The sequence below is a fragment of the Dendrobates tinctorius genome, unplaced genomic scaffold (genome assembly GCF_039654945.1).
Source record: "Dendrobates tinctorius isolate UK_male_01 unplaced genomic scaffold, ASM3965494v1 ptg000016l, whole genome shotgun sequence".
Lineage (NCBI taxonomy): Eukaryota > Metazoa > Chordata > Amphibia > Anura > Dendrobatidae > Dendrobates > Dendrobates tinctorius.
The window spans coordinates 26,197,431-26,224,746 of record NW_027361684.1 but is presented as its reverse complement, the minus strand read 5'-3'; the positions used below and the strand labels follow the sequence as shown (position 1 = coordinate 26,224,746).

Here is a 27,316-nt window from a genome sequence, read left to right as displayed (position 1 = left end):
AGAGATCACCAGCAAGGCAGAAGGGCGTCGGCTGCCTTATATCCAGTCAGCAATTCCCATCACCCAGTCATCATCATCATACCCAGGTGCTTGGTAATCAGCCTCACTACCTTCCTTCACCAGAAGAGGGAGTTCATCAGACCTCAATGGTGAAGGGGAAAATGAACTCACAACAGACACACCTGTCCATGGACTTTATCACTAATCTTCCATCCTCCAAGGGCAACTCAGTGGCATGGGTAGTGGTTGATAGATTTTCTAAGCAAACCCACTTTGTGCCATTACCTGCGTTACCATCTGCTGAAACCTTGGCCTGCTTGTTTATACAGCATATTGTTCGATTGCATGGAGTGCCCGTGAACGTGGTGTCGGACAGGGGTGTGCAATTTGTGGCCAGGTTTTGGAGAGCGCTTTGTATGAAGTTGGAGGTCACATTGTCATTCTCCTCTGCCTATCACCCGGAATCCAATGGAGAGACTGAACGCACCAACCAGTCATTGGAGCAGATTCTGAGATGCCTGACCTCCTCCAGACAGAAAGACTGGTGTGAGGTATTGGCCATGGCCGAATTTGCATTCAACTGTCGTATTAATCAGTCTACCGGAAAGTCTCCCTTTCAGGTCAATTATGGGTTCGTTCTGCAGTTTGGAGAATTTTCCCGTATGGATTCAGATTGCCCTGGTGCCGAGGGGATGGTACAACAGTTAAAAACCCTCTGCAGGGAGGTGCAAGGGAACATCTCCAAAGCCCAGAAGAAGTACAAACATCTTGCAGACAGGAGGAGGGGGTTGGGTCCTGCATTAACAGTGGGGGAAAAAGTCTGGTTGTCCACCCGTAACATCAAACTTAAAATACCCTCTATGAAGTTGGGCCCAAAATTCATTGGCCCATACAAGATTGTAGAGGTGATCAACCCGGTGGCATACAGATTACAATTGCCCTCCTCCTTCAAAATATCTAACGTCTTCCACAGGTCCCTATTAAAACCTGTGGGGACAGTTAGAGAAGATTCCCCATCTGTGGCTCCACCAGTGTTGGTAGAGGGTCAACTGGTGTATGAGGTAGGGCGCATCATTGATTCACGGTGGGTGCGCCGGAGACTTCAGTACCTTATTCATTGGAAGGGATATTCCGTTGAGGATCAGTCATGGGTTCCGGCCAGTTCAGTGCACGCTGATCGACTGGTGCGGGCTTTTCATGCCAGATACCCTGATAAACCTGGGGCTCCAGTGGCCCCCCATTAAGAGGGAGGTACTGTCATGGTTAGGACATGGTTAATGTCCTGTTCTCACAGGGTTAACTTTTGCCAGCCTCTCTTTGGATCTGGGAGGGGTATTTATACTCACTCAAGACTAGGATTCCCTGTCAGCTATACTGTTATTCTGGCTGTGTCTGACCCCCCTAGTGTGCGTGTATACTGCATTGCTTGTTTGATTCCTGTGTATGACCCGGTCTGTCCCCTCACTCTGTACTCCGTCTCTCATTTTGGTACTATTGTCTTCTCCAGTTCTGACCTCCTGGCTTGGCTATTGTTACTCCGTTACAGTTTGTCCCTATTGTATCGTCCATTGCCTATTCTGGATTTCTGATCTTTTGCTATGTCCTGACTATTCGCTCTGTCTAACCCTTTGGTACTGTCCTACTATCTCGTGCTTTGACCCGGCTTGATCTGGTTTACGTCCCTGTCTATGCCCCTTGGTAACTTGTCCCATAGTTACCTTTCTAGGAGTTTCCCTGCAGCTCCTAGCTCTGTGGAGCTTGGGTCACGCCCCCAGCAGTCACGTGCTTCAGGTCCTGATAGTCTGAAGCATGCATCATCACCGCTGCTGCCCCGCTCCACAGGTATCTTTGAGCACTGTTTTTGTACTCAGGACACGTGCACTGGCTCAGTGAGCAAGTGCAGTGTGGTGTTCCTGACAGGAACCTGTTACCAGGTTTACCCAATATAAAGTATGGCCACAATCTTTAAGGCCTCTCTTGTAGTATTCTAGTAATCTGTATCTGACTCCCCAATTCCTTCTGAATAACCCCCCCAAAAAAAACTTTTATAATCCCCTATGTTCCTATGGGTGTTGCTGGTCTTGCTTTAGCCCCATCTTTTTCGTTGCAATCACCGCCCTCCTTCCCTGGTTCACGTGGATGGTGGGTTTTATGTCATCCACTCAGTGTTCCCTAATCTCGTCCAGAGCAAAGTACTGTAATGTGCATACGATAGCTTTACTTTGGTGCTCTTTGGCCTCACACATTACAGTACTTTGCTCTGCACATACACACCATATGGGGGTATAACAATGAGTATTTTTTGTGCTATGCAGAGGGGCTTGGGGACTTACCGTATTTTTCAGACTATAAGATGCATTTTTTCTCCAAAATTTGGGGATGCGTCTTATAGTCTGAATGTACCTTCTATATATATGTCCCCTGTGGCTGCGGATTGCAGACAAGCGGCAGCAATGAAGCAGCTGGTCACAGGAGGCAGGAGCTGCTGCTGAAGCAGCTAACACTGGGCCCTCTGTTAAAGAAAATTAATATTCACTGCTCCCCACATGCATAGTCCCTCTCACCTCTATGCATTGAAGCCAGGGCTGAGAGGTGAGAGGGACTATAGGTGTGGGGAGCAGTGAATACTCATTCTGTTTAATAGCGGGCAGAGTGTAAGCTGCAGCCACCGGCATGGGAGTGGAGAGCAGTGCATATTCATTCTATTTAATAGCAGGCCCACGTGATTGCTCAGCGGTTGCAGCTAACAGTGTGCCCATGCTCTCTACACCCATAATCCCGAGGCATGGAGAGCAATGATTATTCTGGCAGCTGACCTCAGCACGGTCATGAGGGCGCATGGCAGTGATGTCATGTACTGCTTACATGCTGCAGACAGCTGCTGACATCAGAACAAGATGCTGCTGTAAGAGATCGGAGGGAACAGAAGTACAATTGTTTATTTTTTTATGTTTGCAGTGTGATGGGGGCCATGTATACCAGGATGGGGGGCATGTATACCTAGATGGGGACACATATATTAGGAAGGGGACATACAGTTTATATACCAGAATGGGGGATATTACCCCTATAGCAGTATCAGCAGCAGCCCCCCCATAACAAAGTAAAATTACCACATTTTTTGCTTCAATTACTTTTTTCTATTTTCCTCCTCTAAAACTTCTAAAACCTAGGCGCGTCTTGTGGTCTGGTGCATCTTATAGTCCAAAAAATACGGTGCATATGGTTTACTAGAATACTGTAAAAGAGCTTAAAGGTGCTGGCCATACTTTATCTTGTGAAAACCTGGTGACAGGTTCCCTTTTAATGATTTAACGTAGGATAGGTCATCAATGTCAGATTGGTGTGGTTCTTACGTTCGGCACCCCTACGATTACCTGTTAAATCCGTCAGGAGCCAAATGTAAACATGAAATAGAGCTGCTCATAATTTGGGCAACATGAAATGACTGACAGGTTCCCTTTAAGACGTGATGCAAATTGCAGGGTATTTAAGGACCACGATTGATGTGAGCTCACGTATCCTTTGTATAAATCTAAATGACACATTTTCAGAATTTTTTTAATCTCTGTTAACAGATAAAATACTATTCATCCTATTGCCTTTTGCATTCTGGTCTCCAGGGTATGAGCATCATTTTCGGATACTGTCATACTGTTTTCTTAGGTTACAGTGTATGCTGTGTGTCTCTTTCATTGTGTACTCCCCTTTTGGTCTTTAATTGCCCATGTCCTCCTGGGTGCATCGGTCAGCTGCACGCAGTGGTGCTAGGGAGCCATGTGGCCTGTTGCTGTAGCAACCCAGCTTGTTTGCCGTGTGATGAAAGCTGGATAAAGCTGTACGTTTAGGCCCGGTTGTTGCTAGACTTTGGTGGATACGCTAACGAAGCTTGAATTTTGCAATTTTCGGACTTTAACACCTTCCAGGTGCAGCCTAATTATATGACAATGTAGTTTGCACTAGGATTTGGTTTTAACACATTTCCTTTAAAGTAAGTGACTGGCGTCCTGACTAGCAGCCTTCCCTAAAATTATTTTAAGATGCAAATATGGATTTAAAATCATGCAAGAGAATATTGTGTGTGAATCTGCAGTGAAGTCATTAAAGGGAACCTGTCAGCAGGATTGTGCACAGTAACCTACAGGCACTGTCAGGTCGGTGCCGTTATACTTTGGCAGGCAGGCGGAGTGCTGCAGCATGATCACATCTACAGTGTGTATTTAATTATTTTTTTATGGTGTACATTAATTAAAAAAAAAGAAAATCAGTTTGAAAATTGCGTCGGCCGCAGTCACTGGCGGTGCCATCTTGGAGGAGGAAATCATAGAATCATAGAATCGTAGAGTTGGAAGGGACCTCCTGGGCCATCTGGTCCAACCCCCTGCTCAAAGCAGGATTCGCTAAATCATCCCAGTCAGATGTCTGTCCAGCCTCTGTTTGAAGACTTCCATTGAAGGAGAACTCACCACTTCTCGTGGCAGCCTGTTCCACTCATTGATCACTCTAACTGTCAAAAAGTTTTTTCTAATATCTAATCTGTGTCTCCTCCCATTCAGTTTCATCCCATTGCTTCTAGTCTTTCCTTGTGCTAATGAGAATAAAGTTGATCCTTCTACAATGTGACAACCCTTGAGATATTTGTAGACAGCTATTAAGTCTCCTCTCAGTCTTCTCTTTTCCAAACTAAGCAATCCCAAATCCTGCAACCTTTCCTCATAAGACAGGGTTTGCAGACCGGTCACCATTCTGGTCGCTCTTTTCTGAACTTGCTCCAGTTTGTTGATGTCTTTTTTAAAATGTGGTGCCCAAAACTGGACACAATATTCCAGATGAGGTCTGACCAAAGAGGAGCAGAGGGAAATAATGACTTCACGTGATCTAGACTGTATGCTTCTGTTAATACATCCTAGAATTGTATTTGACTTTTTTGCTGCTGCATCACACTGTTGACTCATATTCAGTCTGTGATCTATTAGTATACCCAAGTCTTTTTCACATGTGCTGTCACTTAGCCCTATTCCTCCCATTCTGTATGTGCTTTTTTCATTTTTATTGCCCAGATGTAGTACTTTGCATTTCTCCCTGTTAAAAACCATTCTGTTAGTTGCTGCCCACTTCTCCAGTTTATTTATATCTTTTTGAATCCTCTCTCTCTTCTCTAGTATTAGCTATCCCTCCTAGCTTTGTGTCATCAGCAAATTTAATCAGTTTACCCTCAATTCCTTCATCTAAATCATTGATAAAGATGTTGAACAATACAGGGCCCAGGACAGAGCCCTGTGGTACCCCACTTGAGACATTCTTCCAACTGGATGTGCAGCCATTTACGACCACTCTTTGGGTCCGATCACTAAGCCAGTTATGAATCCACCTAACAGTTGCCTTGTCCATTCCATACTTAGTCATTTTTTCAATAAGGATTGTATGAGAGACTTTGTCAAATGCTTTGCTGAAGTCAAGATATACTATATCTACAGCGTTTCCTTGATCCACCCAATCAGTGATTCCGTCATAGAAGGAAATTAAGTTAGTCTGACATGACTTATTAGTTACAAACCCATGCTGACTCTGTTTAATCACTTCATTCTTATCCAGGTACTGACATACATGTTGTTTAATAATTTGTTCAAAGATCTTTCCTGGCATAGAAGTCAGACTCACTGGCCTATAGTTGCCTGGGTCCACCTTCTTCCCCTTTTTGAAGATAGGAACATTTGCTCTTCTCCAGTCTTCTGGGACTTCTCCTGTTCTCCAAGAATTTTCAAAGATTATGGAGAGGGGTTCAAAAATTTCTTCTGCTATCTCCTTCAGTACTCTGGGGTGTAATTCATCTGGACCTGGAGACTTGAATTCATTTAGGTTAGCTAAGTGTTTCCTCACTATCTTTCTGTTTATAGATATCCTGGATTCTTCTATTCCCTTAATAGGACAGTGAAGAACAGTTGATGTTACATTTCCTTTCTGAGAGAAAACAGATGCAAAATAGGAATTTAAAAGTTCAGCCTTCTCAACATCCTGTCTTACCATTTCATCATTTCCATCCTGTAAAAATCCTATAGCATCTTTGACTTTTCTTTTACTTTTGACATATCCCCAAAATCCTTTATTATTGCTTTTGACATCTCTTGCAAGCCTCAATTCATTTTCAGCTTTAGATAATCTGATTTGTGCCCTGCAGGTTCTGCAGACAGCATAATATTCTTCTTTAGATATGCCTCCCTCTTTCCATTTTATAAACATTTTTTTCTTCCTTTTTAGCATGTGCTTAAGTTCTGTGTTCATCCATCCTGGTTTCCTTAAATGCTTCCTATTCTTCCCTCTTTTCGGAATTGTTTACAATTGTGCTTTGAGAATTTCATTTTTCAAGATTTCCCATCCTTCCTGGACATTTTTGTCTTTAAGGATATCCAGCCATTGGATCCCTCCAATTCTCTTTCTGAATCCCTTAAAATCTGCCTTTCTGAAATCTAACCTTGACGTCTGAGTCTTCACAGGTCTTCCTCCTCTAGTTATCCAAAATTCTAATATAGCATGGTCGCTACCTCCTAGGGTCCCAGCCAATTTTACCTCCTCAACCATTTCCTCCCTGTTTTCTCTAGTGGATGACCGATAGCTGCTAATGTGCAGGTGCGGTCGGCGCCATTTTCAGACTAATTTTTTCTAATGGATTAAAGTATACCATCAAACAAAAAATAATTAAATGCACATTACAAAACCTGTACTCTTGGCAGAAAAGATGCAGCATAAAAACACATGTTTGGTGTGTTTTTGGTGCATTTTTTCAGGCTCTTTGTTTCCACCATAGAAGTATGTAAACAGGTCACCAATACAAGACATACAGTATGTTCATGAAAAAATACACATACAAATGTAAAAGCTGGGGGAGGTGAATTGGTCTGGCATAATGTAACTAAGACTCTGACAGTGCACTGAGTTCCTAGGACACATTAACCTTCACACTTTGGTCTGCCATTGAGTTTCTCAGACATTGTTCAATCTTACACCTTGGTTAGCCACAACCATTGTTCAAACTCACACCCTGGTTGGCCAATGTTTACTGTATACGCATCACTAATTTAATTAAACTATACTAATCCCAACTGCCATCTCAGGTGACCAAGACAAGATGGTAAACCTGGGAAAATCACACAAATAAATGGGTTTCATATACTGCTGTTCTTGCTTTTTTTCATTACTCATTGCTTTTAATGGGTGAAAAATGCTGAAAAAATGATGAAAGAAGTAACATGTTCTAGGTCCAATAAAACATGCAAAGCACAAAATACTGATGACAAAAAAAGTGTGTGCATGAGATTTCTGAAATCCCATGAGCTTTACTGGTACTGTAGAACACAGCAGAAAATTAGCATATACAAGGCCTTAAAAAATGCGGCAAAAATGCCTAGTGTGAACTTAGCCTTAAAGCACAGACAAGCTTTGATTCTGCATATAAAACTTTAATTTTCCCCCTTTACTTTGTCTAGTACCATACATTTAACTATACTGTAACATTATTTAAATTAAATTATATTTGGGTGCTTTTCGCTGCTGTCTGTGATTCCAGTCAGTTTTATATGTTGGATGTCAACCATTACTATCAGGGCCAGACTGGGACTAATATTCAGCCCTGGCATTTGAAGTTACACAGGCCAACTAGTCACATGGTGACTGACTATATAATATCTTTGTACACTTGTAGGTTACAAGAAGTGAGAGGAGATTAACACGACTATATAACATGTAGTCAGAGCTGTGCACAGTATTTCAGCTCAGTCCTATTTATTGCTTTTAGGTACAGTACTCCCAAAGCTCTGTCCCGTTTTGTACGCATGGTGACAGAATTCCTGGCAGAACTGCTATCCATTGGGCAACCAGACCCCCTGGTCATAGCTGCCCCTATCATACCTCCCAACTTTTGAAGAAGGGAAAGAGGGACAAAGACTGCGGCGCGTGCAGCTGCAAATTTTAGGCCATGCCCGGCCACACCCATTTCACAACTAGTCACACCCATGTCCACGCCTAATCGCACCCATTTAGCACTGCTGATCACACTGACTGATACTGAGGGCACAGTGGCTGGCATTATGGGCACACTGACTGGCACTAAGGAAGAGAGAAAACAGAGAGAGAAAAAAGAAAAAAGAGAGAAAGAAAGGAGAGCGAGAAAGAAAGAACAGAGAGAGAAAGAAGAAATAACAGAGAGAAAGAAAGAGAAGAAAGAAAGAACAGAGAGAGACAGAAAGAAAGAAGTAAAGAAAAGAAAGAATGAGGAAAGAAGGGGAAGAAAGAAGAGAGAGAGAAAGAAAATGAGGGAAAGGCAGAACGAGAAAGAGAGAAAGAAATAAAGAAAGATTCTATAACGATACTATAGCAGCCCGGCTCCCATTGTAGTGCCCACCTGAGCCTCCCGATGCAGGACATATCATGATCCACTCACATGGCCGGCATCCCCGATTCCAAGGCGATTCCTGCTGTCTGCGCTGTCGGAGGAGGACATGGTGATGGATCTGAAGCATTCCTGGTTCCGTCACAATCTCCTCAAGAAATTATCTCATTTCCGGTCAGCTTCCAGCACATCAGTTCCGGTGGAACATCATGTGTGTGTTTTAAAATGCTCCTCAGGGCTCTGCCGTGTACTCCTGTGTCCGTGGGAAAAGCCCGCTTTGTATGCCTCGTACACACTTGGCTCCGCTCCGTATATCCCGTACACATATGGCTCCACTCCGTACACACACGGCTCCTCTCGGTACACCTCGTACACGTGCGGCTCCGCTCCGTAAACCTCGTACACACGGCTCTGCTCGGTACACCAAGTACACACATGGCTCCGCTCCGTACACCTCGTACTCACGCGGCTCCGCGCTGTACACCTCGTACTCACGCGGCTCCACTCTGTACACCTCGTACACACACGGCTCCGCTCCGTACACCTTGTACACACGCGGCTCCGTACATCTCATACACGCGCGGCTCTGCTCCGTACACCTCGTACACACGGGGCTCCATACACCTCGTACACACGCGGCTCCGCTCCATACTCATGGCTCTGCTCCGTACACCTCGTACACATGTGGCTCTGCTCCGTACACCTCGTACACACGCGGCTCCGCTCTGTACACCTCGTACACACACGGCTCCGCTCCGTATACCTCGTACACACATGGTTCCGCTCCGTACACCTCGTACACACACGGTTCCACTCTGTACACCTCGTACACACACGGCTTCGCTCTGTAAACCTCATACACAAACAGCTCTACTACATCTACCCTGTAAACCCCTCCTGACCTCACACATACGGTACTTACCTCATCCAGCACCATGACAACAGCACAGCAGAGTCTTGCAGACACCAAGAGGCAAGGCTGAGTGCACAGGACCTGTGATGAGGTCACAGGAGGGGCGGAGTCAGGGGTCACATGATCAGGGGTCTGGACAAAGGCTCCTGATCATGTGACCCCTGACTCCTCCCCTCCTGTGACCTCATCACAGGTCCTGTGAACAAAGAAGAGAGTAGGCAAGCGACGCTGTGAGTGGCTGCGGGGGGGAGAGGTCTCATGCTACGGCAATGATGGGGTGCATGGCGGCTTATCTCCCTGCAGTGGGGGAGGGTTGGAAACTATTACCGCTGTGCCCGCAGAGGGCCGGTGGCAGGAGCAACAGCCAGGCCAGTGACCGCATCAGCTGGCAAGTAGCCAGATGATCGGGCGCTGCCGCCCGCGGCCCACATGACAGCGGCCCAGCGGGAAAATGCCCAGTTGGTCATATTACCAATCCGGGCCTGATTACTATCTTCATTTATGCTTATTGATTATATCTGGCACAAGAATATTACACTTGTACCTTATTATTATTACTGGTATCATTCACCTTTGACTATTGTGCCTTCTTATTTATATACTGTACATTTCATTTGCCATGTATAAGCCAAATTTTTCAGCACATTTTTTTTGTGCTGAAACCCCCCCCCCCTCGGCTGGCTTATACACGAGTCATTGTCCCAGAAGCCAACAGGGGAGGGGGAGCAGTGGGGGAGGGAGAGTGGGTCACAGGAGTCAGTAGCCTGCGGCTGTGGATGTAACTGTGCCCGCTGCTAAAGAGAAATGAATATTCATTGCACTGGCAGTGAATATTCATTTCTTTTATAGCGCTCACAGTTACAGCAGCAGCCGCTGGCTCCCAGCATCTGTACAACAAAAAACCTCTTACTTACCTTCCCTACGCACTCTCGTAGCACCTTGTTCCGACTTCCAGCAGCTCCTGCGGCCGAGCGATCACTTGACCCCAGTGAGTGAGGTGAATATTAATTACCTTAAGGATAGGGATGAGGAGCCATGCATACAAGGATAGGGATGAAGAGCCATGCATACAAGGATAGGGATGAAGAGCCATGCATACAAGGATAGGGATGAAGAGCCATGTATACAAGGATAGGGATGAAGAGCCATGCAGAAAAGAGAGGAGATAAGAAGCCATGCATACAAGGATAGGGATAAGGAGCCATGCATATCAGGACAAGGATGAGGAGCCATGTATACAAGGATAGGGATGAAGAGCCATGCATACAAGGATAGGGATGAAGAGCCATGCAGAAAAGAAAGGGGATAAGAAGCCATGCATACAAAGATAGGGATGAGGAGCCATGCATATCAGGACAAGGATGAGGAGCCATGTATACAAGGACAGGGATGAGGGGACCATGCATACCAGGATAGGGATGAGGAGGCCATGCATACCAGGATGGGGATACAGGGACAATGCATACCCGGCTTATACTCGAGTCAATATGGTTTTCCAGTTTTTTGCAGCAAAATTAAGTGCTTCGGCTTATACTTGGGTCGACTTATACACGAGTATATATTGTACTTATCATTCCTTCATGCATGCCCGTCTGCATTGTGCCTTAGCTTGAGGCCTCTAATCATCCTTCCCCTGCCCATTTTTCCTTATATCTGGTTCTTAACCTTGTATTTCTATTTTGTTTGTTTTTACCTATTTTACAAAAAAGTTGTTTCCTTTTGTATTTATGTATGGTCTAAGTCATGCTTCTCATTCTATTAACGAAGTTGCTCTTGCTGCATGTTGTCCTTGTAGCAAGGAGCTGCCATCAGCTATTCTTTTTGATTTGCCCAAGTGCATTCATCGTGGCAGAACATTTCTCAGAAAACCACGGGTAACCTCATTGATACCATGCCAATGCATTTAAGTGTATATCTGCACATAATGCTCATACTTGATACTGAATAAATCAACACGATTTGAAAATGTTGTTTCCATTTTACCATCATCTGCATGTCTTTAACATGTCTACCGAGTCTGTGATTTCCATAATTCCATAGTTTCCCTTCTTGGTATCTCAATTTGAATGTTGAGGAGCATAAAAATGACAAAGAAACATACATACCGCAATCTCTGTCTTCCACTAATATTTACCCTGTTTTCCTGAATTGGCATTCTAAAGATTTACTCTTGGCTTCAAGGATAAAACCACCGTTCTCAAACAAATGCATAAGTCCATAATTCCACCTTTTTTTTCGTGATTGCATCTTCAAATCTTAAAGGCTCCAATTCATTAATACTGGCATTTTAATAAAGAGTGTGTTGGAGTAAGATGCTTCAAATTCCTTTTGGCATTTACTTCTTGTAAATTTGGCACATCTTTCAAATGCTGTGCACCACCACCAAATATGTACTCCTGCCAAGGGCCGGCATGCCCTTTTTTCATAGGTCACAGCATTTTGTGGCGCAAAATTTAATGAATTTGTCGAGCACGTTCAGCCACTCCTTGTCCCAGTCAAGCGTCAATCACTTTTTCAAAACATTGTTGCTGGCAGGGACTAATGTAAAAACGCAAAATGTTGCTAAAATTATTTGCAAAAATTTGAGTTGCAAAGTTTGAAGCAGTTAGATTTGGTACAAACAAATAGTAAAAAGTTCTTGAAGGATCAGGGAGCAAAGTTTTTTCTATTTTTTTATTAGATATCCTATTTAAAGATGGGTTCATATTTTAAGTAGTGGGTAAAAGTGTATGTAAAAGGTTTGCAGGAAGGGTGGTTGTCGCACATGTCATAAGAGATGCCACATATACCAATAGGTTAAAGAGATCTTTCTCATAGCGCATGCAAACTGTTTGAACCAAATAAATATGTATATTGGTTAACATATCTGGTATGTAAGAGCAGACTGACCAACTACATTGAGAATGGCAGATCTGTGCCAATTATGAATAATTAGGTATGTTTCAAAAATACATAACATTTGGTTGTAAAGTGATTTAAAGATTTGGGGTTAATCTGCAGGTTAATAGTGTTCTGACACAGTACAGCACCAGTACTGAGAGTCCCTCTGCCAGGAGGAAATGAGCTTTATTCTCCCCCGACAGTGTTCAGTATTCAGTAATAGAGGTGGTGCCGGTACGGTTTCAGTTACTGCTCTGTGTATAGAGAACTGGAACCACACCCTTGGCACTGACTGACAGCAACTCATCATTAGGGCTGGATGCATGGTTACAACCGCCTCTCTCTAAACAGTGTGGTATTCTATGACTGAGCCCTAAACGTTGCCGGTGGAATAAAGTTAATTTCCTCCCAGCAGTGGGGCTCTCAGTGCTGCCACCATAAAGAATCTATACTCATGTGACCCTGGCCTAATTAGAAGTGTGCACTTGCCGCATATTTTGTTTTGTCATTTCTAGGCTCTTGAAAAGGACAACTCCAGTTCACATGCCCTATTAGGCCTTGTGAATGTCAGGCAAGGGCCACTTGCTTTGTCCCCTCTATGTGAACCAGAAGGAGAACTGCTCTGTAAAAGTCGCTTCTCCTCCGGCGGGCTTGAGTAATTCATGTAGGGCTCCAATGTAAAAAGTTGTCCTAATATGAAAAGTCCATTAAATTAATGACCTAATCAGGAGTTATGCTTTAATTTGAGTTATGTAATGTGTGTGATTGCATAGGAGGTTTTTTTATCAGAAAGAAAACAAAAATGACCAGGGCTAAATTGTATGGAGCACATATTTTTTGGGCCTCCACTACAGTTACAGCAATATTTCCAGGCAACTTGATAGATTGAAAGCACCACTCCAACTTTTTTTCTTATTTCTGCCATGGCGTGGTGCCACTAATCTAAAGTCCCTGACCCTAGTATGTTACCACCCGCAGCTCATCCTAGTGCTACTCCGTTCCTGCACCGTCATCTTGTGACTGCTACTTGTAACTGACCAAAGCTCACAGCTAAGTCACATGCTCTTGATTTAAGTCAATGAGGGCCACGTTCTGACCTCGTTCTGGCTCTCATAGACTTACATTGAGTTATGACTTCCAGCTAGCCCAGCAAACACTGGAGTAATCTGGCAGGTCACAACCTTCAGAAGATGGCAGGAGTGGAGCTGATAACAGAAGAAGATGGCGGCTGTTGTGTATAGTACCAGGGGCAGGGATTATTGGCAGGAATGGTGCTTTAACAATGTGGAAACTTGAATTGGTGGTCAGAACTGTCCAATGCCCCATCTTTCTGAGCTAATTACTTGAGGAATTATAGTGATAAAATGTACATTTTTATTGACTACAGAAAAAGAGACTGTACAAGCCTTCAAGATTTCAGGGGACAGTGAATTTGTCCAGGATACAATGATAATATCTAATGATTTAACCCTGCATTATATGATTCTAATACTGGGGAGATGTCTTAAATATTTTTTCCAGAGAGCCTCCACCATTCTTGATCTGGTCCTTGGAGCGACGGGCGCCTATGTGTTTTAATACAACTGTGTTTACACCATGCAACTACTTTACAAATTGCCTTCGTTGTTATCCCAGTGTTTTCCTGTACAATAACTTTTTTTTTCTTATAATATTGCTACGTTCCATATTTCAGAATGGGCCTTTTTTTTCCCCAAGGATCCTTTTTTTTTTTACTCTTCTCTAAATGCACCTGTAAGAAATAATAATAATAATCAGTGAACCAGAAGAAGACCTCTCTTACTTTCCATGCCCCTTGTATTCATGCTCCCGCACTCCTAGTGCACAGATACAAAGGAGCATCCGGTTTTAGCCTCCGTGTGTTTAGCTGGTCTCCAGCATCTCTCCTGTCATAATCGCTGTGTGTAATCCTTTATACCACAGACAGGAAAGCCAGAAACAAACAGAATGTGGCCCATAACAAGCTAATGCCAGATGGGAGATTGGAGGAGGGAGGGCCAAGGGAAATTTGGCGTAATGAGATTGTCATGGAAACACAAATCTATCTAAGTGCCTTTTTCCTGAGTGAAAAGCACCTGAAATTAATTTTACCTGTAACACCTTGTGGGGGAAGCTTCGAGTCACTCGCTTCAATCACCGGTTCCACTGGTTGCTATATTTTTCCCTTTGTGGAATTTGGAAATTCATGATGAAACCATGGTAAGAAGACCCTCTGTCTGGTATTAGCTCGTTACTACTTTACTATAATAACCTATCCTTTGGATCATTTGGACTAGTTTTCTAACTTTTTGTGTATTTTAAAAGTCATTTATCAGAAAAGTAGTTAGTAACAATCATCCATTTTGTATTAACAGGAAACAGGAGCTGTCCAACTCTTCAGAAGTTACGCTACCCGATCGCCCCCTGTCACCTCCGGCCACAGCTCCCCCAACAATGAAGGTAATAGTTAACGTTCTTTTAACCAATCCCGATGATTAGGTTGACGATGATTTTTGTGGAAATGTCTCAGATTTGCTAATCTGATAACTTTATACAGCAAGAATCTATCAGGCCTTTTATAAGTAATAAGTAAAGTTTTGGGAGTTTTTTAAGCACATGATGTTCTAGTTTCTAATGTAACTTCTTCGATAATACAATATTAAATAAAATATTAAGGTTACAATGCAGAAATTTTGGGGATGTAGTTAAAATGTGCGTAACTTTACATATATACGCAACACAGTAATGGATGATGTCTGGATACGTAGAACGCTATATATACTGACCTCGTAATATGCAAAGAGCCTCTTCATCTACCCTAGATTGGCAGAGAATGCCCATCAGTGAGATCTTAATTAGGACCTTTACCCCTAGTGCATAATCTCAGTTGTGGAAACAGTGTCTAAAACCATGGACTAATATAAGTTTAATTTTGTTTTCTTTGTTTCTTGTAGCTTTTCCATAAAATATAAATGTCTATATGCTTCCTTTAGAGATCCTGTTGCAATAAGGTGCTATATACAGTACAGTATGCCATGTTAAATGGAACCATTCTTTCATTTAACTTTTCAGAATAAGCTGTCATGTTTATGCATGACTAATAAAACCATTTGTGTCCATTAGATCATTTGTATCCTGCATTTTCTCCAATTTTTTTTTTTACCTATGCAGAGTCTATCTTTAATTAGTTATTGACTCTGAATTAGTAGGAGGAGACATAGCATGATGTGATGTCTCCCATAAACTAAACACATAGAGTGAGTTTTTTTTTAACTTTTTTCCCTTTATATGTACACAGACAGGAGCAGCAGAAGCATACACAGCATTATACAGCAGTATTAAGCTGTGTTGCTGTGATTCCTGCATGGGGATAATCTAAAAGAAACTGCAACACAACTTCTTTCTCTCCCCCTCTGCTTGTTGTCTGTCTTGTCTTCAGCAGGGTGGAGTTGTTTTAGAGTGGATGATGGGTAAAGGAGATGGAGATGAAGAATTGGCTTATAAGTGGGTAAAGAAGTTAATTTCTCTGATATTACAAAGTTTCTTATTTTTGCTTTTACTATTGATTTATGCAAAGTTTATTGAAAGTAATAGTGCCCATTTAAGCAATTAGTTTATTGAATAATCACAAATTAATGTTTAATTGATTTTATTCAAAGTGTAGAAGTAGCAGATCCTTATGGAAGAAATCATCAAAGGCTAATGACTCCTTTAAAAACAAGAATCATGAAATATAATATCAGCAACATTCTCACTCTATTGTTTAAGTATGCCTGAAACTAATGAAACCGTGTTGTATAGTAGAAAACAGGATAAAGCATAACAAGTACAGGCTACACCAGCATCGGGATGTCGTAAATAATATTTGCAATAACAACGCAAATTGAACTCAAGTTCTTTGTAATAAGAATATTCTGTAGAATCCAAAGTGGCACTACATGCAAAGTACTAGGCTGGGTTCACTTTGCCTTTTAGTCTATGGTCATTGGTTTTGTCGGGGCTTATCTTTGGCGCCTTGGAAAATGGAATTTGGATGCATACTCTGATGGTGCCGTTGACTCCAATGATGACCCGTCACTGTGTGCTTTATCAAGCATCATTTTAGGCCGTATCCCCTATTTGAAGAGGGCACCGAGACGTAGTCAACTACTTCATGAAGCCCAGGTTAAATACGTGGATATGACCAAAACTAATATCCACCAGACCACATTGTGACTTTGCGTGTATCATTACAGTCAATGGCCCAGTCAGTGCATATGCCTGAATCCTACTTTCCTAGGTTTCAGATGTAACCCTCAACAGAGCCACTGACATTAGGCTAAAACGCATTGAGAATCCAGCCCTAATCCCCCCCTAAAGGTATAATGGAAATATATTGGTTATTTTGCTACTGTGAGTCAAAGCTCTGATCGTTGGCATAGGATCCCTATTGAGTTCCCCTTAAAGGAAAATGTAAGGAAAAGTACTAAATGGATTAAAAATTAGTTATATGGGATTTGAAATAAATTTTAGATGAGCCCTGTGCCATACAGGCTCTGCGCACTAAAGCAGAGGCATTGTCAGAATCCATATGAGTGGTGATTGGGATATGCTCAGCGACCCCACTCTTTATGCAGTTTCCACTTCATGGCCGTGTTGTTCATGGTTCGTAAATGCTTCCACTTTTTAGTAATAACACTTACAGGTGATCGTAAAATATTTAGAAGCAAAGAAATGTCATGAACTGACTTGTTACATCGATAACGTCCCACTCCAGGACCACGCTGATATCAGTGAGATCATTAAAACAAGACATTTTTTACAAATTTTAGTGTAGGCAGAAGGAAGGCGAGGGGCTGGATATTATACAACTGTGGCAATAGGACTGAATGGAAAATCCTGAATTCAATGATTACAAGTTGTCAGGATACTTTTGTCCGTACACTGTATATTCCTTTATGGTGTTACCAGCATCGCCCCTGTTAGAGAACAGCAATCCTGGAATACACTCACTGGTGGCTCCAGGTAGAAATGTAGAACTTACACTTTTAATACTTGCTGTGTTGGTATCATATTTCTAGAAGGTTATTTTTGTCAAATTGGCTGGAATAGATTTACACTTCGAGAGTTACAGCTTTATTGCAAATCATTTTTGCTTTATATAATGTTTGCTTTATATAAGTCATTAAGGCATACCAAAGAATCACAGTCATCCCATGGAATTTTGCATAATGGTAATGTATTTTTATCTAATATATCATGTGCAGTACGTGTGCTTCAAAGCTACAACCTTCGTCATCCTAAGTCATCCTGGCCTGTGTTAAGGCCTACGTGAACAAATGAAGATGGCGACACATTACTATCTACAGCCTACACGCTTTGTGATACATTACCCACCAATTTCAGAAGGATCTGCTGACGATCTTATGTGTATGGGGTCAATGCTTCCCCAGGATTAGGCATGTTAGATTTCAATGTCCGATCCTTTTGTTCTCAGGATAGATAAGCCGCCACTTCCAGAGGTATCTGCTTGGGGCTTAAGCCCCCGTCACACTGAGCGAGATCGCTAGCGAGATCGCTGCTGAGTCACAAGTTTTGTAATGCAACAGCGATCTCACCAGCGATCTCGCTGTGTGTGACACCTATCAGCGACCAGCCCCCCACCGGGTATCGCTGATTGTGCTCTAATGTCCAGGACATTTTTTTGATCATTGGTCTCCCGCTGGCCAGCACGCATCGCTGCGTGTGGCAGCAGGAGATCATTGATCAGCGAGCTCCCAGCGCTGTAAGCAGACGCTGGGAGCTGCTGTCCAAGGTAAACAGCGGGTAACTAAGCGCGTGTCGCTTAGTTACCCACTGTGTACCTTGGATACCAGCGTGCTCGCACTGGGAGCTGGTATCCAAGGTAAACAGCGGGTTTCTAAGCGCCGCACGCGCTTAGTTACCCGCTGTTTACCTTGGATACCAGCTCCTAGCACGAGTACGCTGGTGTCCAAGGTACACAGTGGGTAACTAAGCGACACACGTTTGGCAGCTCACCAGCGATCATGTAGCGACACACCAGCGATCCTGACCAGGTCATATCATTGTCGGGATCGCTGGTGCATCGCTATGTGTGACGGGGGCTTTACTCATCTATGCCCCTTAAAAACACATGAATGCTCGACTGAATTTTCATGTAGATGGGGACAATAATAAAAATGGTTGTCGGTGGAACTATCTGTTCGGCTGACATCTTTTGGACTAATATGGACATCGGACACCTAAAGACTTTCAAGCATTCATGAAATATAGTTATTTTATTCAATACTAAAAATAAGTCATTATGTATGGTCAGACATGGCCTTGCATTTCAGTTTTTCATAACTGGTATGCCTCCTGTGCACAGATGTGATAGATCACTGCCTAAAACTAACTGCATTGCCAGTAATATGCAGTAGGATGTATGTGATAATGGGGTCAGAATATGTTCTAGAGCGTCATAAAATCCACAGGAAAAGGAGAACGCTCAACTTCCTACCTCCTGAGACAGAAAAAATGTATATATGACTGCCTCTTTTATTGTTAGTTGTGTAATCTTGCCTATCTAGTCCAAAGCAGTACTGTAGACAAGCTATGAGAAACTGTGAAAGACTGAGAGCGGAAAAATCTGAATTTAAAGGGAACTTATTGGGTATATTTTTACTGAAACACTCTGAAAATCCAGCAATAGATCTGTTAATCCAGCTAAATGACTGTTAATCACTTACAGGGGCACTGATAACAGCTACCAGCCATATTTTTCTATATAAGATAAAATACCTGGCTGCAATCATGCCATGGATCAGCTGACAGGTTCCCTTTAAAGGGAATCATTCAATCGGCTCTTAGTATGTAATCTGAGGGCAGCTGAGACACTGATTTCAACAATATACCACTTATTAGGCTGTTTGTTGTTGTTTCAATACAATGAGTGTTTTATCAGCAGGAGATTATCAGCACCCAAACTAGGTCTCACATTCCTCCAGACAAACCACGCCCCCAGCACTGATTAGCAGTTTACTGTCACTTTATATAATGTAGAAAGCTTTCTGAATTTTTTGAGCTCTGCTACACCTACAAACTTTGATTGAATCATGACTACTGCACCCATTAAACTTAGTGATACATCGTTGGAAACAGGAACTCTTTCCTTACATCATGCAGCTCTCAGATTAGGTATGAAAACCTAAAGAAATGAACTGAAGTATAAGTTGGTCTGCATGTATCATGTAGGTGCATGCTCCCACTGGCCGCTAAACAGACAAAACCCAAGACAAAAACAAAGTAAGCCAAGACCCTACAGTACATAAATAAAAAGCAATAGTGCATATGTAAAATTAATATAGGGTACTTGGTTATCATAACTTTGCTTTATAAAAAATGGAAAAGCAATACCACCACATCATGGTGACCCTATTTGTGATGTTCCTAACCTCTAGTATTAAAATCTTACCATATGTCAAAATGACGTACATGTCAATAAAGGCTGAAAACAACTAAGGATCGAGGTTTCAATAGTAGAGGAATTTGGGAATTTATTATATGAATGCTTGTTGCATCCATAAACCAATATATACTTTGCATATATTTCATTTGAATTCCACATTGTGAAGGTTATAAACAAAATTCTCTGAATATATTCATTAACATTTCAGTAATTATCTTTTCATGTTGTGATTTATGTCTATACTTATGAGCCATTCATGAACAGCTCCTACAGTCTGTTGAAGAATTTCCAGGTAGCAAATGTACAAGCTCATTAAGAAGAGTCCTGGTAGTTTTATACAGATGACAGACAGAATTAATTTCTAGAAAACGACCAGATATACCGCTTACCTAACCTAGAAGAGGAAGACTGAAAAGGCAAATTAGGATACTTGATCTAGTTTGTTACAGGCAGTGAGGTTACAGCTGGTCTGTTTTATTGTATAGCTCCTACTATGTACTGTATGTAAGGAGCACAATAATGACATCTGATGAAACTTAATTGAAAATAGAGTATTAGTCACACCAAGTTTTACATAATAGAAAACAGGTTTTTATTAGCGATGATTGACCACTAAAATGCTCGAGTGCTCGTTACTCAAATTGAGCAGATTGGAAGTTCTGTCGGGCTCAACTCAAGTAATGAGTATAATGGAAGTCAATGGAAAACTTCACCATTTTTCCAGAAGACCCTAACAATAGGTCTGGGGAGGCAGGAAGATCAATGGAATGGATGGAAACAGCGCTTAACTGGAATCGAGACGATGCCGGGACACCTCTCTGACTCCCAGGTTGCTGCTGGCAACTAAACTAAAATAATTAACATAAATGACCTGGGTTCCCCCATTTTTGATAACCAGCCAAGCTAAAGCAGACAGCTGGGGGCTGATATTATCAGGGTGGAAAGGTCCATAGTTATTTGGCCCATCCCAGCCTAAAAATACCAGCCTGGAGCCACTTCAGAATTGGCGCATCACATTAGCTGCGCCAATTCTGGCACTTTGCTCGGCTCGTCAGATTGTCCTGATGCTGTGGCAATCGGGGTAATATTTTTGTGGGGTTAATGTCAGCTGTGTAATGTCATCTGGCATAAGGTTAGTAATGGAGAGGTATCTATGATAGACAACCCCATTACTAACCCAGTAATCCCCCCCAAAATAAAAACACCGAAAAAAAACACTTTATTTGAATAAAGACTCCCCCACACCATCTCTTGTTCACCAATTTATTATCAAAAATGTTCCCACGAAGTTTTGTCGTAGTCCACATTTCCCGAATGCAGCTCTAGCGACTGGGAATTGTAGTAAAGTACAGCTATTCACAAGTTCACAAGCGCCAGGTAGTGATGACAATTATCATTAGACCTGCCAGCTCAATGCAGAGAAACACGGTGACGCTGATGAGTGTTGCCATCAGCACCTGGCGTCTGTGATTAGCTACAAGTTAATTAATAAATAAATGAAAAAAAATGACGTGAGGTCCCCCCTATTTTTTTAATACTGTATTTGAATAAAGATTCCCCCAAACTCTACCTTGTTCACCAATTTATTATCAAAAATGTTCCCACAAAGCTCTTCCAATGTAGTTGATGTTCTCCAAAAGCTGCTCTGACGACTGTGAATAGCAGTGAAGTACAGCTATTCACAGGCGTCGGGTGCCTAGACTACATTGGAGGAGCTTCGTGGAAATATTTTTTGTAATAATTTGGTAAATGAGGGATAGTGTGGGGGAGTCTTTATTCAAATAAAATATTTTTTCTGTGTGTGTTTTTATTTTTTATTACTAGGTTAGTAATGGGGGTGTCTGCAGACACCTTTCCATTAATAACACTTAGGTGTGATGCCAGCTGACATTACACAGTTGACATCAACCCCAAAAAATATTTCCAAGATTGCCACCTCACCAGGGAAATCAGGAAGAGCAGGACAAATCATCAGAATTAGTGCATCTAATGTGATGCTCCAATTCTGGGGCAGTGGCAGGCTGATATTTTTAGGCTGGTCAGGGCAAAATAACCATGGACCTTCCCAGCCTGACAATATCTGCTTTACCTTGGCTTGTTATCAAACATGGGGGGGACACCACGTCATTTTTTAAAATTATTTATTTATTTGTTCAGATAGACAAGGCTATGGCATTACTATGTATGGCAGGCAATCCCTGCATGTTTATTGGATGTCTTAACAGCTTGGAAACATGCAGGAAGGGGACAAGCACCCGATCAAGTAACGAGTGTGCCTTAGCACCCTGATGCTCGATCAAGTGTCGAGCAGTGGGGAGCACGCACGCTCATCACTAGTTTTTATTTCTTGTAGTTCTTTATTGAAGACAAACAGTACAGATACTGTACCTCTTACTATTCTGAAATCTAAACTGGGACTAATGTCTGTCAGCACAAAGCAAGAAGAGCACCTTGTCTGGGACATAGCACTAATAAAAATCTTACCTCTGGTACACAAATCTGTCAGAAATTGTTCTTTAGTCAAATTTCTTAATGAGGTTTTCAGTGCACCCATCGTTGTTGTTTAGGGCACCTTTCCCCCATTCTTGTTTTTTACTTATCTTCTACCTCATCTAGCCCCTATAAAGTCAGAGCTGTCAATCAAGGAAAAGGTGGTTGGGTATAGATGGAAAACAAGTAGGTAGAAGGTGCACTAAACTGCTCCGCCACGCCAAGGTTGTACTGAACACCTCAATAGCGTATTTAACTAAGGAACAATTTTTGTAAAATGCAATTATAGATTTGGCCACTAGAGGCACAATTTTTGTTAGGTGGATATCCCCTACAAGGTGCTATGTGTTAAGGGCTGGCGGAACGCACCAAGTAATAAAGGTGGTATGAGGTGCGTTTGCAGCCCGGGGTCCACCGTGCAGAGATGGAAACCTGCTGCTCAGTAATGGCGGAGACTATACGGCAAATAATAAAGGAACACACGCGGGTTAGCGTCACCTGGTGTGTACGGGAGCGAGTTCTGTTGATTCACAGAATCGCGGAGCCACACAATGTAAATGCCGAAGCCTGTTAAACTCACAGGGCTTGGCCGGATAAGCGCTAGTATACAGACACAGGACTCCGCCCCAAGGACACGGGTTTAGAGTCCCTCTAGTCCACTAGCGCTCGGTGCCACTGCAGCGGAGCCAGCAAGAGACCAAATGAGAAATAATGCACCAGTGTGCACACTGCACCGCTCTGGCGGATGCCACTAACCACCCAGAGTGGGGAGGAAAGCGCTAGAGTTGCACACGGCACCGCACTGGCGGCTACTGCTACCTGGCGCGGTACGACAGTGCCCTGAGCAGAGAGGCACAATCAGATGCTAGTAAGTGCAGAGCACTGGGATGCACTGTGGCACATAGCCTAGCCACTGACAGGCACTTGCTCTAACCACTAAACCCTAACAACATACACAACCAAGGGTAGGGGTTTCATAATTAGTCATTTGTAGCAACAAGCATCCATCATCATACACACCATAAGCCACAAGAGTCTATACTAGCGCATGGCTGAGCGGCCATGCGACTCTATTATAGTGGCGTCCTTCCGGGACCTTCCCAGTGGACCAATCCGAGCAGGAACGGGACCTGCACATGTGACCCCTGACCTCCAATGAGAGGTTGTCCCATGGGCCTGCTCAGTAAGCAAAAGACCGGACTTAGTTCCAGGAGCGTCTGCTTGCTGCAGGCTCAAGCATAGTGTTATAGTAGAGCCAGAAGAAACAACCAGACGCCTAGCATCAGCCTGGGCAAGACACCAGAACTGACATCTCTGCTGAGCAGGAATTTCTGCAGCTGCAGAGAAATGAGAGACTGCAGAGGACATGGCTTGAGATTCCCTCTGTGCAGTGGGGGAAACTTGACGCCTAACACTATGCTTGCTTTAAATAGTCATTTTGAGCTTACAGATTCCCTTTAAGAACCAATATATGTTACTTTATTAAAGCTAGGTATTGGCAGCAATTAGTTTTTAAGATTTCTATTATTAACCTAATTAGGACATGATAAACTTGATAAAAGTTACCCACAAAGATCCCAAATTCTATAAAAACTCAAATATTTCTATAAAACATCTCCTTCATCAAGAACCTTGTGTAACGTCTCCTCATTACCTGGACCTAGTCCATCATTCCCTTTCAGGTAGGAGTGTGAATTCTAATTGGTGACATGTTGGTATTTTGAGTTGGAGCTACAGCAATGTTAGGGAGCAAAGTTAAAGGGAATATGTCAGTAAGATTCCGCCCCCCCAAACTGCTCAATTGGTTGTGCTGATCTCTGAAAGATAATGTTATCCATACATTTTCTGATGCAATCTGTTTCTCCTTGACTCCCTGACTGAAAAAAAAATCACTGTTTTAATTCATTTGCAAATGAATTTTAAAAGCTCTGGACGTGATCCCAGCACTTCCCAAGCCTCTGTCTCTCTGCCTCTCCTCCTGCTGCTTGACTTACAGGTTATGAGGGTTGTGAGGTCATGACTTTCTGAATATCTATGCCATGTACTAAATTCACAATATTCACATATAAAAATATTTGGTCATAAGAAATTTTACTCATTTTGCTTATTTTCTGTTTTTACTTTACTATAACTCATTCTCACCATGTACTGCTTGGACGTTACTAGATCTATAGTCTTGCCAAGATTTTCCACCATAAAATCTAGTCACAGCTTTCCCATTCCAAATCTTCATTTTATTCTTAAGAAACAATATCTAAAGTTCATGAGGTTACGTTTTGATGTATAGTTCATGCAGTCTCAGAGCTCACTACAAAGCTGCATCATACAATGACTTACTCACCAAAGACTGATATGTATCTTACGTTACCTGAGGCACTGGAAGCTTCCCAGCAATCAGTGAGTTGTCTCCCAGACACAAGCGGTACTGTCATCATAGTCTGGGAAATGACATTTGTGAAGCCCTGAACATTCTTTATCCTGCCATGACCACACAACATATCACAATAAATGTCATCCTGCCACTCTGCCAGGTATTAGTAGGCCAGAATGAAAGACAGAAGACATGAGCAAGATGTACGGTATGTAGGAAAGTGGAATACAGACAGCAGGATCTGTCTGACATTTATGACTTACAGAATACACATATGCACACATATGTACATATATACAGTTGAATTCAGAAGTTTACATGCCCTATATAAAAAGACACATTTCATGTTTTACTCAATATCTGACGTGAAATCAGAATAAACCTTTCCCGTTTTAGGTCAATTAGGATTACCTTAATTATTGATATTTGCCAAATGCCAGAAAAATGAGACAGAGAGAATGTTTTAATTCATTTTTATTACTGCAAAGTGAAAAGTTTACATATTTTCATTAGTATTTGGCACCATTGCCCTTAAACTGAATGACTTGGGTCAAATGTTTGGGATATCCTTTCACAAACTTCTCACAACAGTTGGTCCAATATGGGCCCATTCCTTCTGACAAAGCTGATGTAACTGATCCAGGTTTGTAGGTCGCCTTGCTCGCACCAACCTTTTCAGCTTTGCCCATACTTTTTCAATAGGACTGAGATCAGGGCTTTGTGACTGCCACTCTAAAGCATTGACTTTGTTATTCTTAAGCCACTTTGTTACCATTTTGGCAGTATGCTTTGGGTCATTGTCCATTTGGGAGACCCATTTCTACCCAAGCTTTAACTTCCTGGTTGATGTCTTGAGATGTTCCTTCCGTATTACCACATAATCTTCTTTTCACATGAGGCCATCTATTTTGTGAAGTGCACCAATCCCTCCTGCAGCAAAACAACCCCTTAACATGAGGCTGCCACTCCCATGTTTCACAGTAGGGATGATGTTCTTAGGCTTCCAAGTTTCTCCCTTTTTCCTCCAAACGTAACGATGGTCAATATGCCCAAAAAGTTCAATTTTAGTTTCATCAGATTACAGGACATGGCTCCAAAAATTAAGGTCTTTGTTCCTGTGTGCATTTGCAAGCATTAATCTGGCTTTTTATGTTTCTTTTGGAGTAATGGCTTCTTCCTGGCAGAGTGGCCTTTCAGCCCATGTTGATACCGTATTCGTTTCACTGTGGATATTGACACAATCTTACCAGCTTCCATTTTCACATGGTCTTTTGCTTTTGTCCTTGGGTTGATATGCACACGTCGTACCAAAGCACCTTCATCTCTGGGATACAGAATCCATCTCCTTCCTGAGGCGGTATGAAGGCTGAACATTCCCATCTTGTTTGTACGTGTGTATAATTGATTGTACAGATGAACGAGACACCTTCAGGTGTCTTGAAATTGTACCCAAGGATGAGCCAGACTTGTGCAAGTCCACAATTCTCTTCCTGATATATTGGCTGATTTCTTAAGACTTTCCATTGATGCTACACAAAGAAGCAGTGTGTTTCAGGTGTACATTAAAATACATCCACAGGTGTCTCTAATTAACTCAGATGTTGCCAACAAACCTATCAAAAGCTTCCAAACACATGACATCATATGGACAGTACAGAATTGTTTAAAGGCACAGTAATCTTAGTGTATGTAAACTTTTGACTGTGCAGTAAGTAATATAAATGCCTTAAAACATTCTCTCCCTCTCATTATTCTGGCATTTGGCAAATATTAATAACTAGATGGAGGCCCGATGCTATCACATAAGGAGGGCGGTAATGTCACAATGGGGGCAGGCTTTGCAGTGTTGAGAATCTCTCCCCCCCATGTTCTCAGCCACCTATCCATTCTGTCTTTCCCCATGTGCTGACTTCTCCCAGCTGTGCTCTCTTATTTGACCTGTCTATCCCATGTGCTATCCCCCTTATCTGCTGTCTCTCTCCTTCCTGTGCTGTGTTCTCCCCTCATATGCTGTCCCATTTGAGCTGTCTCCCCCCCTGTGCTCTGTCTCTCTCACCCCTGTGACCGTGTACAGAACATACCACAGCTCCTGGGCAGGGGAGGAGGCAAAAGACAATACTGACATTACAGCAGGAGATCGCAGCAGATACATTTTGTGAGGTAAAATATTGTTTAAAAACAGTCAGTGAAATATTTTACCTCACAAAATGAAACCTCTGTGATCCCCTGCTGTAATGTCAGCATTGTCTTTTGCTTCCTCCCCTGCCCAGGAGATATGGTATGCTCCGTACATGGTCAGACACAGACAATTTTTAAAATGCACTTACGTTTGTGGGAAAACCCCATTAATATGAACGTCTTCCTCTGCCTGTAGACACGTCGCACATCTGCTGCCATGATCAGCCGAATGATTCACTGCGCCTGCGTGGAATTCATGCAGGTGCAGTGTGACGGTGTTCCGCTGGTGGTACTGTGCAAGAGGCTGCGTGAGTGTAAAATAGTGTGAGTCTGAGTGTGTGAGTCTGAGTGTATGAGTGGGAGTATGTGAGTTTGAGTATGTGAGTGTGAATGTGTGAGTGAGTGTGTGTGGTGCGTGCGGCGTATAGAGTGTGTGTGCGGTGCGACGGTATTCCGCTGGTGGTACCAAGCAATAGGTTGGTACCAGCAGCAGTTTAAATATTGAGACACCCATCACCCAGGTGAGCGCAAGGTCATCCCTGCCTCAAAATCATTCTTAATTAATGGGATTTTCCCCACAAACAAAAGTACATTTTAATCAATAGATCTTAGAATAATAATAATTTCCACAATTGGATGTGCTTAAATAAAATG

At 42.5% G+C, this 27,316-nt stretch overlaps 1 protein-coding gene across 4 annotated transcripts in view; it reads left to right on the top strand.

Annotated features, from left to right (window-relative positions):
• The window catches only part of RAP1GAP2 (RAP1 GTPase activating protein 2), a 1,085,931-nt gene that overhangs the window by 755,861 nt on the left and 302,754 nt on the right, over nucleotides 1-27,316 (top strand). For all 4 annotated transcript variants that reach the window (XM_073565586.1, XM_073565585.1, XM_073565588.1 and 1 more), the window contains one exon: nucleotides 14,552-14,636. In XM_073565586.1, coding sequence (XP_073421687.1) covers nucleotides 14,552-14,636 — 85 coding nt within the window. The remainder of the gene's footprint in view (nucleotides 1-14,551; nucleotides 14,637-27,316) is intronic.